Source organism: Alternaria alternata (assembly GCF_001642055.1).
Source record: "Alternaria alternata strain SRC1lrK2f unplaced genomic scaffold CC77scaffold_1, whole genome shotgun sequence".
NCBI classification, from domain to species: Eukaryota; Fungi; Ascomycota; class Dothideomycetes; order Pleosporales; family Pleosporaceae; genus Alternaria; species Alternaria alternata.
This window is the reverse complement of record NW_017306190.1, coordinates 536,270-550,338: the sequence shown is the minus strand read 5'-3', so window position 1 is coordinate 550,338 and position 14,069 is coordinate 536,270. Positions and strand designations below refer to the sequence as shown.

The window sequence follows — 14,069 nt, the reverse complement described above, 5'->3', positions numbered from 1 at the left end:
TAGCAGCGCGGGACATTATCTTAGCGCCGATCAACGACCTGCATCCTCACACGTGGAGCGTTAACTCCGGCCCCGCTCATACCATAGCTCTAGCTCGCGTCGAATGACTGCTTTCACTGCGAGCCAAGTCCGAGGTTACTAGTCTTTGTGAACACCTTATTGCCTTATTGCCTGAGTCCTCTGACTAGACATTCGCGCAACGTACACGAACGGGCCCCTGCATTCCTTCTATAGCCGCCAACGTCATTCGCTCCCCTGCCTGTCTCGACGCGCCGTGTTAGCCGAATACCTCTCGACCTACATTCCAACACATACACGAAACCGCCTTCTATCCACGAACGAACGAAAGCCCTCGCGAACTTATATATGGCGAGGGATGGTCCACAATACAGCATAAGACATAACCCAAGATGAGCGGGGACTGGGGGTATGGAGCCGTATTCAAGATATTCGTATGGGGCTACCTCGTGGGAGGGCTGACCCTTCTGCCCGCTGTACTTGTGGCCGTCTGGTATCTGGGAACCAGCCCTGTTGGACAGGAAAGCATCACCGCCAATACACAGGACGGGACAGCTTCAGGACAACGTAGGAAGTCGAATGGATCCACACACGGGAAGGACAGCGATAACGTGCATCTGGGTGTGGGCATAGATGATGAGATACTGGAGAAGCTAAAGGGCAGGACTCACGAGCCGGACGCATGTGCTGGATACTTCGCAGTATGCCGAGAGTACGTGCCAGGGGGTGTCAATGGCAAACCCCCAGATCGAACAACGCCAGCCGGGGCTGTAGTAGCCGTGGAAAGCCCAAGCGTATATCAATCCATATACAGAGGCATATTTGACAGAAACAAGACCACGAGTCCTTCGATAGAAGCAACGAATGCAAAGAACAAAAAGGCCCGCAACGTCTTCTATGTTGTCTTACGGTATGTTTATGCATCCCAAACACGGGAAATCGGACTAATGTAGAGCAGCCTTGGACACCTGATGCTATACGATAACGAGGATCAGCTTGAAGTACGACACGTCATATCGCTTGCGCATTACAAAGTAGATATATATGGAGGTGGAGAGCGCATACCAGAGGGCGAGCTATGGATCAAGCGAAACTGTATGCCTTTACACTAGGATCTATGATTCTGTAATACTGATATATCCAGGCATTCGACTAATCCGGCAGCTGGACAATAACGGCACGGACGCGGCGAAAGGCTTCTATTTGTTCTCTGACAACTGCTCTGAGAAGGAAGACTTTTACCACGCAATGCTAAACGCTCAGGAAAATCAGAAAGACCCCACGGATACAGACCATCCCTTTGTTCCACTCAAATTCGACACACCCGATCTTGTCAAGCTAGTGCAGCAGTTGCATGCCTCGGAAGAGAACCTCCATACTCGCTGGATCAATGCGCTGATTGGCAGAGTGTTCCTGGCTCTATACAAGACCTCGCAAGTCAAAGACTTTATCGCGAGTAAGATCAACAAGAAGATCGCGCGCGTCCCGAAGCCGGCTATTATTAGCAGTGTACAGCTACGCAAGGTCGACATGGGCACCCTCCCGCCTTTTATCACGAATCCCAAGCTCAAAGAGCTGACTGTCGATGGTGATCTTGTTGTGGAGGCAGATGTTAGCTACAAAGGAAACTTCCGCATTGAAATTTCAGCTACCGTTCGGATCGATCTGGGGACTCGATTCAAAGCTCGCGAGGTGACACTCGTGTTGGCTACTGTGTTAAAGAGGCTTGATGGTCATATTCTCATCAGAGTGAAACCTCCACCTAGTAACAGACTCTGGATGACGTTTGAGACACCGCCTAAGATGGAGTTCTCGCTTGAGCCAATCGTGAGTTCGCGTCAGATTACATATGGCGTTGTTCTCAGGGCTATCGAGGGTCGCATACGAGAAGTGGTGAACGAGACGTTGGTGTTGCCTAATTGGGATGACATGCCGTTTACCGATACTATCGCGCAGATCATAAGAGGCGGTATCTGGGAAGACAGTGCAAAGGATGACGAGGAAGATACAGACAAGATCAAGCAGGATGAAGCCACACTTGAGACCGCGATTTCGGATGCTGAGAAGCTTGATGAAAAGGCCGACTTGGCAAGTGCGCACTTCTCTATTGCATCAAGCGTTGACTCGGAAGAGGTTGGCACTGGTATATCTTCCTCGACGGATCACAAGTCTTCATCTTCGTCAGTGAGACCGCGGGCGATGCGGTCCTCATCGTCTGTCGCTCAGGTGAAAATTGACTCGTCGAATGCTTCTGCTGAGATTGCACATGACCGCACCATGACACCGACAAGTGTAAAATCACTTCCTGTCACATCGCCTACGAAGTCGCCCGTACGACCCAAGAGCGCGCGCAAGACAACGGAGTCATCAGAGAGTTCCTTAGAGGACACTTCTGCTGCATCAATATATGCAGAAAGCACTGCATCTGCACCGGTCCCAACCACAGAGCATTCGCGAACCAGGTCGAAAGAGCTAACCGCACAAGAGATCGCTGCAGCCGCCGCCGCAGCAGCAGGAGCAAACAATATGGCGACGAAGAAACAAACGATCAATCAGTCCCTCAACTCCGCCACAGCAGCGGCCAGGAACTGGCTCGCAGCCAAGCAGAACACCAAGCCCAACGCCAATACCAATAATAGACCACCGACATCTGAAGGCCCAAACCCAGATCATGACTCGTCGTCGTCGTCTTTGGATGCCCGTCCGCAACTTCAGTCAAACCCCTCGATCTCCAAATCCCACACAGAACCCATGGGCAGAGGCCAACCCCTCCCACCCCCGGGCACACCTCTCCCGCACCCTAAAAACGAGAAGAGACAGACCTGGGCCATCCCCGCCGCTGCCTCAAACACATTTGCTAATCTCACAAAACGGAAACCCGTCGCCCCTACTACCAACTCGCCTGTCGTTTCCAGCAAGAGATCAGTGGAGGACTTCATTGATAGCCCCAAAACACCGCTAGGTACAGCTTCCTTGGGTACGGCCTCCCTCCTACCAGCCGCGCATTTCCCAGACCAGGACGCTAGGACTGGCGGTGGTAACAATGCTGGAGAAGAAAACGATGGGGAGGATGTCTTCCGTGAGATGCGCAGAAGGAAGAGCAGTGCTGCTAGTAACGAACTAGCAACGCCGCCTCCACCGTTACCGAAACGCAGACAGAGACAACCAAGCTTGAATCTTAGTGCGCATCAGAGGCGGGCGAGTCAGAATCAGAACCTGCAGCCTTTTGGCATGGGAGAGGAGTTGCTTGTCGTTGAGGCGCCGGTTATCGATGGGAAGGATGATGAGGGGAGTAGGGAGAGAGGAAATATATGATGAAACACTGGTTTGAATCGATAGCACGAACACTCTTCTCTGAACAATTTTGAAAAGATGTAACATGCCTATCGTGGGAGCATGGGACTTGTGATGGCTATGCTGTGACTCGTGGCAATGGCACGCTAGAGCTACGTTCTTGTCTTCCAGCCATGCTCTTCTGTCGTTCCTGTTCATGTGCGAGACTCATGTTTCCTGTCCCCTTGTCCCTTCCAATTCTTGGGTAGGAACATGAAAAATTTGTGAAATGCTAGTGACGGACAGTTTGCAACGATGCGATGAGCGTACGTTTGAGAGGCGTAATATCGTTGACATGTGGGGCTTGGCAGTAATGTTTGGGAAGGCGTGATGAACAAGTGCTAGGTACAGCCTGAGAAAAGCTCGCTCCTTCTTGACAGGGGGAAAACTGTTGTTTGGCCTCTCAAACGATCAGATGCTCCCTGTTTCCTGCACGCTATAATATCAACTTGACGGTACCAGTCTTGGTACTTCCTTCTGCCCATCGCCACTCGTAGTGTTCTACATTCATGTGTTGACGAAGAATAACACGGTGCATACCTTCAGAAGTAAACACAACGAAGCTTTGATTAGTCACATCGACGGAGCTAAAGTCGGTGCAAACCATCTGGTATCTTCTTTCGCCAATCTGGTTGACGATGCGATCTCCAGATCCGCTGAAGAGTCGCTTGCGCCATCCTCTTCTTTCGTGTATAGGCTTTCAGCTCCGGAGTCTATTTCCCTTTGCTTTTCTGTAGCGGCGTACCTCATGTACCGTCGCCTCATCAACCCATCTTCGCATTGGAGAAATCCATCTCAGGATGCTGCTTCTTGAACTGCTCCAAGATATCCGCCTTCTTCTGCTCGTCACTTGTCGGCTTTCCTGCCTCCTTCTGCCTCTGGTCAAACATCATCTTCTCTACCATACCCCGTGTCTCTCCGTCGAGGTCGCCTAGTTTGCTGTTCTCGGGCTGGATCTTGGACGTGTCGATCTTTGGCGCGGTTGTGACTACGTGTGCCCACCACTCGAGCTGGTTCACCTTGTCGAGGTGGATAGAGATTTCCTTCTGCGACCCGACCGAGGCCAGTGTCCAGGTGGAGTCGTCGACGCGGATGGGATGAGGCAGCTCGCCCTGGAGAAGGCGTTAGTCAGCGCAGGCTATCTGCAGACAGGACAGGAAGCGACGAACGTCAATGAAGGGCTCCTGGCCCTTGATGCCGGCCTTGAGCTTGTTGCGGCCGATGTCGACGACCAGGTCCTTTCCCTTGTACTTGGCATCAATGGTGATTGTAATGTCGAGGTCCTTGATGGTCTGGTCCCATTTGTAGGGCAGCGCCGCCTGCTCGGCCAGCTCCTTTGCGCGCGCCTCGGCGTCGGCCTTGTTCTTCTCCTCGGGGGGTGGCGAGGCAGACATGGTGAATGGCTTGGTGGTGTTTTGCAAAGTTTCAGTGTTTGCGAGGGGGAGCGTGGGCGGGACACGATGACGCTCCTCCGCCGATCCATCGTTCGCAGCAGGACCGACGCAAGCGCAAGCTCCACCATGCGCCCTGCTTCACTCACCCTACCCCGGTCCACTCTAATAACGGACATGCTCCTCGGGCCTTGACATCCACGGGTCTAACCTCACTTCTATTGATAACGCGACGTCTCCTATCCTTCCACCCGCGCCGTAATGCTGTCCTAGGAACACCCGAGCTCTCCATTGCGACACATAGCCAGGACACCCGCAACCCACGGTAACACCAACGGCAACACACAGCCAGCGGCCCAACCGGGCAGCGATCTGTCTGAGCGACAGTATCCATAGCAACTCATGGCCAGCTCCTTTGAGAAGAGTGTCAAGGGTGGCACCAAGATCAAGGTAGCTATGCGCCTGCCCACCCTCCTCCCGTTCACGTCATTGGCACTCGTTGCGCCGTCACAGCAAACTGACAAGTCTCGCAGCTCGCAGCACCCAAATCCAAGTATGTCGAACACATCCTCGTCGCGACGCATGCCGGCGAAGCTGGTGTCGCTGAGATCTTCCGCGCCCTTACGAACCGATTGCGCGACTCGACATGGACCATCGTATTCAAGAGCTTGATCATTGTACATCTCATGATAAGAGAGGGAGAGCCCGAGGTTACGCTCAAGTTTCTGGCGCAAAACCCGCACAGAAAGCTGGCCATCAACCATTTTACAGAGGGTATGTCTTGAGATTTCGTCCCAAGCACACGTGTCCAGGCTCATGCACCTCTATCGCGGACACGAATTGGGCAGCAAGCACGCCGCCCAATGTCCTGTGAGTTTGGGCGGATGTGGTTTGGCTTGCGACTAAAAGCGTATACAAAGTGCTAACATTGCGTGCGATAGTACAGACCCAGGGACATAACATCCGGACCTACTCCGAATACCTGCTACGTCGAGCGATCGAATATGGCGCCACCAAAGTCGACTACGTGCGCGGCGGCGAGGGGCGGCTTAAGCGGCTCACTGTAGAAAAAGGCCTTCTTCGTGAGGCAGAGAGTGTGCAGGATCAGATCAGATCATTGCTCAAGTGTCAGGTATGTGCAGCCATGTCCAACCACATCCCTTGCTGGTTTGACTTTGTATAGCCATTCGACGACGAACCAGAAAACGAGATTACCATGACAGCGTTCCGACTGCTCACGATGGATTTATTGGTGCTCTTCCACGTTATGAACGAGGGCACTATCAACATTCTCGGTGGGTTCAGCATACGTACTTGGGTTGCAGTGTACTAATTAGACAGAACACTATTTTGAACTATCCAAACCGGATGCAACGCGTGCCCTGGCAGTATATCGCACATTCGTCAAGCAGACTGAAGCTGTTGTTCAATACCTCAGCCTTGCAAGAGCGCACGAACACTCGACAAGACTGGAGATCCCCAAGATCAAGCATGCTCCTACCAGTCTAGCAGCATCCTTAGAAGAATATCTAAACGATAAGGACTTCGAGATCAACCGACGGCAGTACATCGCCGAGAAGGAAGCCAAGAAGAATGGTGGTAAGCCTACCAATGGCGCCAGCAAACCCATCGATTCGAAGCCCGTAGCTGCATCCTCGAATACTACTAGCAGTCAACCACCAGCGGCGCCGGCGAAACCTTCATCTAGCGCACCTCTAATTGATCTCTTTGCATCACTCGAGGACAACCAACAGACCATGGCCACGCAACCGATGATGCAGCAGTACCCCCAACAAACAGGCTTCCAAGTTCCACAGCAGACTGCGAATATGGGCTTTCCCCAACAGCAGCAGCCCTTTCCGATGCAGAACGGGCAGAGTACCAACCCATTTCAGATGCAACAGCAACCACAGGCGCCGCAGATGCAGGCACCTCAGATCCAACAACAATTTACAGGCGCGGGCTTCGGAGGCTATTCCCCGCAGCCTTTTGGCGTGCAGAACACCATGCCATCAATACCACAAGGTGGTATGCCTGATTACTCACAACAGCAGCAGATGCAGATTCCCACAATTGCCGAACCTCTGCAGCCACAACAAACATCAACAAATCCATTTCGACAGTCGATGTTACCTAGTGCCGAGCCCAAGATGCTTACCAGCCCTACCAGCACAGGTTCGCTCAACCGTTCATCCACGAATCCGTTTGCAAAACACAACACTGGGTTTTCACCACAATCGCAATCCCCCGTTAACTCTCCGCCTTACTCAATGTCACCCATCCAAGAATCACCATTTACTTCGATGCAGCAACAGCAACCCATGCAGCCGTTACAACCAACGCCTACAGGCACGAACCCATTTGCACGGCAGCCTTCTCCACAAAGTGCCGCACCTTCACAGGGTGGTTTGACAGTGCATGCGACGGGCAGTACCAATCCCTTCCGACAGAGCGCTTTCGTCAACCAGCAAACAGGTCAAGGCTGGCAAAATGCAGGTTCACAAGGTACAATGGGCGGGATGAGCTTGGACGCAGTACCTACAACAAGTGTCTTCCCACGACCTGGTCAGCAACAACAGCAGAACTTCCTTGGCTAGAATCGAACGGGTTGATGGGTCAGTGATGAGCTTTGGGATCTAAGAGGTCTAAAAGCTAGTTCGCGTGACACGCTTGAAGCTATTATTTTCATTGGAATGGCGTTTTAACTGCCTGCCGCTGTAATTATTACGTACTTGGTTGGACATAATCATGCCGCACTCCCAAAGCTGGGTGTGCGTACATCGGTCGCTATGAAGGAGCGTTGGAAGCCCGCTCAACCTCAGATGCTCGGAGGACAGACTGGGCTGTTTTGTGATAGATCATGTATCTGCGATCTGATAGTTTCGTTGGGCAGCTGGGAGGATTCAAGGAAGGAGGAGCCCCTTGCAAATGCAATACATAATTACTGTCGCACTAACGTGTTATGCTGCTTGTCCTATTTGAATCAACAGTTGACTGTATCTCGAGTGTACGTCTAACTCAAGAGTTGCGTTAGTGGAGGTTACACAACCGCCGCTGCCGTCTTCATGAACGCAGGGGTAATAGAAGCCACGTGCCGACGCGTAACCGTAGATTTAGCGCGACTGCCGTCGGCTTCACTCCGTCAGACTTCAAATCCGCCACAACAACCCCACTCGCTTCAAGTTGCATTATACAAACTGCAGCATGACCACGATCTCTTTCGTCTCTATTACCGACTCTCATGACAGTATTGATAAAGCACGGAGTTGCCCGCTCGCGCTTGCAAATTCGCATCTGCGTCTTCAACGATGAGACCCAACGGGTCTCTTGACGCTCCCATCGTCTTGGATGACGATGAACCGTCTAGCTATGTACCTCGTACTACAGTACGGCGGCGGAATCGTCAGACACTTGAACAAGATGGCATTGAAGAGGTATCCCATGCACGGGAAGCTGCAGCTGAATGGAAGCTAGCTGCCGCGAAGAGACAAGCAAAACAAAGGAATGTGAGGAATCTGGGCAACGACATGTCTGAGAGAGATGGCAATACAAGAGATAGCAATCTTGCAAAACAAGCGAGGGAAAAGACGTCGCCTGCAGAGCCTGCCGGCGTTGCTGACCTTGTAATCAACGAAGAAGCGGCAGCATTAGGAGGGATAACGCAACACGAAGCAAGTACTAGAGATGATCAACTTCCGGCTGATACAACACAAAAGCCGATATCGCAATCTAATACGCATCACGAAGCTGTGCTCCCCCAGCGAGCCAAGCCCCCTGGGCCTGTTCAACAAACCGGTCTGGACCAACCTTTTCTTATGGAATCCTCATATTTAGCTACCCCAGTGTATCGCTCACCATATGGGCCCCAACCGCCAGTCACAAAGCTACCGGAACCAAGCGTGGTACTCTCTGGGGCTGCACAACCTCTTTCCTGGCCGTTGAACATACTGAAAGCGAGGTCAGATCCAAGCGCTACGGCACGTGCAATCGCGGAAACCAACAGACGTGTCATTGAGCCTGCGTACAGCACGAATTCAGCCCTCGCTGCTTCGAGTGACGCGATTGCGCCCGTTTTGAGCCATGTTGAACCTCTACCCATGGAGCCAATCAGGGATGTTGCCGATAATCACCGTGAACGGACCCTCCTCCCTAATCGCGTAAACACGGCTTCTGGGCGCGACCACGCAGGACTGGATGGCGACGACAACAATATGGCAATTCCAGTGACTGCGCAAGCACCCAGCCCGAGCGTGTCAGCAATTCAGAAACTGCCACGGCGGAACAAGAAAGCCATCAAATCAGTGAAACGGAGGAATGATGGATTCTCCAAACCAAGTCTCCCTGTCAGGTTACCGCATCACCTTCCGGGTAATGAGAAAGAGACGCCAGAGGTTCTCTCAGATCGTCCTGATGCAGGCTTGAGCGGTACGAAACTCGCGTCGCCTCTTATAACGCGTCGAAGCCAGAGCAAGGATCCACCAGGTGACATTAACATTCTCTTCGACACCGATCCTGTTTATGTTGAGCAAGAATCTATTCAAACTGAGAGACCCGAAGAACGCAACTTAATTCTAAACCCACTGACATTACTATCTCATCAGGAAACACGAGAAGCTGTACCAGAGCGTGCCCTTAGCACTGCCCTTCCGCTGTCTCGTACCGCTACCCCCACTGTACAGCGTTCAGTTCAGGGATCTGTAGAGCCAGGCGAAGCGTCTGGAGCATTGCCGCCGGGTTCAGATACTATGCCAGCAAACACATCCAACCCAGCATCGTTCGAAGTGATTCAGAGTGGTGAAGCACAGCCCAAAAACACGGGGGTGCTTGGCGGACGTAGTGACGGTCAAGCAAGCACGGCTCTTCCGTTGCAGACAAACGTGCTTATCACTACTCGCTCGGCTGTAGAAGAGTGTTTGAAGCGTCATCTCGCGGAACGACATGAAGAACACGCATACCTGGTCTCGGTTAAGATGTTGCGTCAAAGGACTTTCCAAGAGCAGGAGCTTCGCGCTCGAAGCCGCAAGCAGAAGCGTCCACCAAAATCAACCTTACCACAGAGATACATACAGACCACCTCTCCTTTCCAGAACATGTCTCCGATACAGGTACCGTTCGACCGGAGCGCCAACACGAAACGTATGTTAGATATGAGTCAAGAAGTTTACGTCAAAGCCAAACCCAAAGACACAGTAACTAAATCCGGTTTGGCTGCGTCTCCAACAAAATACAAAAGCGACGCACCTATGATCCCTCCCTTTAAGGAGTACGTTAGTTTGAGGAACAACATTCTCGCGGACAATGAGTCAAAGCTGCTCGCAACACCCTACTTTCAGGACGAGGACTATACTGGTCGCGAGATCTTGTTAGATACGCTTCCATATATCTACGAGATGACACATGACGAAAACGGCCCGTTGGACTTTCGCAAGGAACAGTGTCGGTTCTATAAAGACGCTATAGAAGTTTTCCTGTCCGAGATAGGCATCGCGTGGAATGACATTTTGTATTGGTTGCTAGCACCAGAACGAAATATCACCCGGATCAACGATTTAGCACCTGGCAGTAAACACTTTGAAGCACATGTGCTTGAGCGATCGCGGTACGACATTGAAGAGTTCGAGCGAGATGGAGTACCAAAGAGAAACGTACTGTTCAAACGGAATGACAGGAAATGGCGGGAGTTTTTGCCCCAGCTCAAAGAGCCTTCTACCAGTGCTCTGAGACTTGCGGCAACGGCTTGTGCAGCGGTTCTTCAAGAATGCGAGTTTAGCATCTGGTACCTTGCTCGACAATCGGAAGCCGTTCAGAATCACGTAGCGAAGAAGACTGCATGTGGACAAGCTGCCAGGCAATCCACTTATAAGGAGATGTTGTGTAGAGTTTGCCATCAGTGAGTTTGATTGTGTGATCTTTGGAGACGCAATTCTAACATTCTTGACAGACATAACTGCTTACTCCATGGCGAAATCAGACAAGCACCCGAAGACTCCTGGAAAACGGATTCTGAGGATGAGGATCGCGCCACACAAGCGACTGACGACACTAGTCGACGAGGCTCTGAGACCAAAAGAACTCCCCGCCGCATTTCGGCTTACGGCGGAGATGATACTGAAGACGAGCACGAAGAAGGCCCCTTGCCTGCACACTTTGACAACGATTCTGATATCGAGAGGGTCATCAACTACAAGTTGCCTGCAAACCCAGACGCCTTTAATACTTGTCCGAATTCCGAAATGATTGCATCTAAGGGCGCAAAACCGCCTCCCGGTAAATTCAATGCAAACTGGTGGCTACAGCAAGATATGACACAGCATTGGGAAAAGCGAAAGCCGTTCTTCCCATGTAAACACGAAGGCACTTGTGAGGATGCGAAATGCCGGTGCTTCCGGGAGGGCATCAATTGTGAGAAGACGTGCAAATGTTCGCGGACATGCAATCGACGCTTCCCTGGTTGCAGTTGCACGATAGGACCTGGAAAACGCCCATGTTTTACCATCTCGTGCCTCTGCGCCAAATTTAACCGAGAGTGCGATGCAGACCTTTGCGGCGCTTGCGGAGCGTCTGAAGTCCTCGATCCAGTGAACCGATACAACGACGACGTGATTGAACGCAACTGTTGCAATGTTGCGATCCAAAGAGGTGTTCCTCGGAAGACGTTGCTGGGCCACTCTGAAGTGCACGGTTTTGGACTCTACATGGGCGAAGACATCAAAAGCGGCGATTACATTGGCGAATATACCGGTGAAGCTATCTCGGTCAAGGAAGGCGATCGGCGAGTTACCATATACGACTACCAGAAAACGATGTACCTGTTTCGATTGAACTCAAGTGAGTCTTCAAATCACACTAATCTGTACCAGATTGCTGACTCAATGACTTAGAACAAGAAGTTGATGCCACGTATATGGGAAACAAGCTACGCTTTATCAACAATGCCGACGATAAGTACACGAATTGTAGCCCTAAGAACCTGCTCTGCAACACAGTTTTCCGCATTGCTCTGTTTGCGACCAGAGATATAAAGGCAGGCACCGAGCTCTACTTCAACTATAATTATCCCAAGGAGAAGACTGCGCAGTTCAAACAGCCGAATGCTAAGGCCGTCGCAGTCAAGCAAACCAAACAAAGAACGAAGAAGAGGCAGTCACTTACCAGCAGTCAGCCCATCGAGGATCGCTCACGTGTCCTAGCCGCCACAGCAAAGGCCAGAGAAGCTAAAGCTGCTAAGCGCGCAGCGGCCCAAGCCATGCTAGAATCCAGTGATGCGCAGACTGCTACGAAAAGGCATTCTGGAACACTCAAAGCACGGAAGGCAGCGACCGGTGAACCTGGACGCAAGATAGCGAAGAAATCCATGCGTGAAGCACTCGGCAGGAATGACTCCACATACACAGACACAGACACTGGCGTAGATGCGGAAGTAGAAGCAAGTGACCCCGACATCCCCGCCGTCATTGAGTCGCAGAGTACTCAGACTAGTCAGTATGTTCAGGACACTGAAGAAGATAACGACGAATATGTCTTGACTACGCAAGAGGATGACGAAGAGGAAGATGTAACTGAGCCGGCCTCTGATGATGAGCAGGCGGTTGTGCCAGACAGGAGTGTGGCAACGAGAACTCGTCGTGGGCCTGGCAGACCACGGAAGAGGATTTCAGACTTGGCGCCGGTGATTGCGGTGAAGGACAAGAAGACGAAAGCGAAGATGGGCGGTGCACGACCGGGTGCTGGCAGAAAGAGAAAGCGACATATCATTACTAACAGTGATGATGAGTAAGACCTCTATGCCGGTGATGGGAGCACACACGGAGATGAAAGGGTGGACGTGGTTTGAAGACCTGCTGTCATGCTTGTAGCGATTATTCTGTCGACAATACCCTAACCTGTCCCAATTCATGACGATGTCACAACTGAAGCACCAATCATTCTGGCGATGCAACAAATCGTGATGCTATGGTGAATGCATTACATATCCGCTTATCACACAAACCCAGATCGAGCTTGATCGACTACTGTTTTTTGCTACTTCCTAAGCTACACCAGTGTCACGGTATATGGTGCTTCGAAAGGTTCTTGCGCTTCCGCAACGTCAAAGCTACATTTGTCTTCACTGCTTACCAAAGTTTAGTCCTAGAACGTCCAGACCAGCCGTCGTACCAACATCTCGGGACGCGACCCGGAGAAGCGTTAAGCCAGGCCATCGGCTTATGATAAGGTTGCCGCACGCATCGCCTGTGTACGCGGTGCGGAGAAACGATATAATGTTAAGCGTTGCGACTATTGAACGCTTGGGTAGCGGGAGGGGAGGGGTGACATCCGCGCGCGTGCCTTGATCGGATGACAACCTCAGTGTGCGCGCAATGATAAGAAGTCGTTGACAAACCTGATACTGCGTAATTGTGCATGCCTGACTGTTGAGACAAGCATTTAGGGGTTGGGTAACTTAGATGAGGTTTGGTTTTTGGTTTGGACGCATGGTGGCATGGCTTGCAGTTCTTCCGATGGAATCGATGCGGCGGAGCATTAAGGTTTAGAGTGGGGATGGGAAACTTACTAGTGAGATGCTCAAGATAGATGTAACAGGAACGCGTGGAAAGCGACGTGGTGTCCCGGGCGCGATGCATCTCGCAGGACTTGAGACGGAGATACAGTTTTTTGAGAATATGACTTATCTCGTTCTCGTTCATCTCGCTATTGTGAGGCGGGTAAAGGCAACTGATGATCGTCACGTGAGCCTCCACCCAATCTAGCTTGAGAAGCTTAGCAGCTTATCCTGTTCTGGCTGCACCACAAACCGTATGGAACCTCAACCGATATCGTCATAAAGGAATCATGTTTCCCTCATCTACCAAAGACTCTCCAGCAGAGTCATTGCTTTTTACCCTTTAGCCTCGATGCCCATTCGAAGCCGAACCTGGAAAATACCCGTGATGCGCCAAGCTGACCCGAGACCAAACCCACCTGCTACATTTAGCCTCTTAGCTCCGCAGTTAGCTCCACCCACTTGCTCACTAGAGGGACACAAAGCGACGGTTTGGTCTCGGCCAATCCTCGCGTCCACGCCGCAATGTCAAGCTGCGTGTGGTAGGCAGTTCGGCGCGTGTTCCTTTGCCCTCTTAGGGGGCAGGCTGTGGGAGGATAGGAGATGTCGCTCGACTCTGTTGTATTCGATAGTCTCAGGACAAAGAAGTAAGACAAAGGGGACAATCAATCTCCGGCGTCGCGCATGCCGCAACGAGGTCTGGATCCACCAGTCTGATTGGATACTGATGTCATATGCGCCTGGAGCGTGCACGACTTTCACATGCCAGAGACCGTCAGTGAGTG

At 51.7% G+C, this 14,069-nt stretch overlaps 4 protein-coding genes across 4 annotated transcripts; 3 read left to right on the top strand and 1 right to left on the bottom strand.

Moving 5' to 3' along the window:
• The first annotated feature begins 74 nt into the window (after window positions 1–74).
• CC77DRAFT_951980 (hypothetical protein) lies at window positions 75–3,614 on the top strand. Its single transcript, XM_018535402.1, has 3 exons — window positions 75–928; window positions 977–1,113; window positions 1,163–3,614. Exons 1-3 carry the CDS (start codon window positions 411–413, stop codon window positions 3,331–3,333), a joined length of 2,826 nt encoding a protein of 941 aa, XP_018391281.1. The 5' UTR covers window positions 75–410; the 3' UTR covers window positions 3,334–3,614.
• A 110-nt stretch (window positions 3,615–3,724) lies between these two features.
• On the bottom strand, window positions 3,725–4,863 carry CC77DRAFT_9302 (CS-domain-containing protein). Its single transcript, XM_018534149.1, has 2 exons — window positions 4,521–4,863; window positions 3,725–4,463 (listed from the first exon to the last, which is right to left on the bottom strand). The coding sequence occupies exons 1-2, from the start codon at window positions 4,743–4,745 to the stop codon at window positions 4,116–4,118; spliced, it is 573 nt and encodes a 190-aa protein (XP_018391280.1). The 5' UTR covers window positions 4,746–4,863; the 3' UTR covers window positions 3,725–4,115.
• Window positions 4,864–5,041: 178 nt separating this feature from the next.
• Window positions 5,042–7,435, top strand: CC77DRAFT_9341 (ANTH-domain-containing protein). Its single transcript, XM_018534363.1, has 5 exons — window positions 5,042–5,192; window positions 5,276–5,516; window positions 5,684–5,874; window positions 5,926–6,037; window positions 6,084–7,435. Exons 1-5 carry the CDS (start codon window positions 5,145–5,147, stop codon window positions 7,337–7,339), a joined length of 1,848 nt encoding a protein of 615 aa, XP_018391279.1. The 5' UTR covers window positions 5,042–5,144; the 3' UTR covers window positions 7,340–7,435.
• A 2,052-nt stretch (window positions 7,436–9,487) lies between these two features.
• Window positions 9,488–12,519, top strand: CC77DRAFT_924762 (hypothetical protein; the record flags this gene model as incomplete). The annotated part of the gene is made up of 3 exons (XM_018533819.1): window positions 9,488–10,632; window positions 10,684–11,570; window positions 11,624–12,519. 3 exons carry the CDS (start codon window positions 9,488–9,490, stop codon window positions 12,517–12,519), a joined length of 2,928 nt encoding a protein of 975 aa, XP_018391278.1.
• Window positions 12,520–14,069: the final 1,550 nt, after the last annotated feature.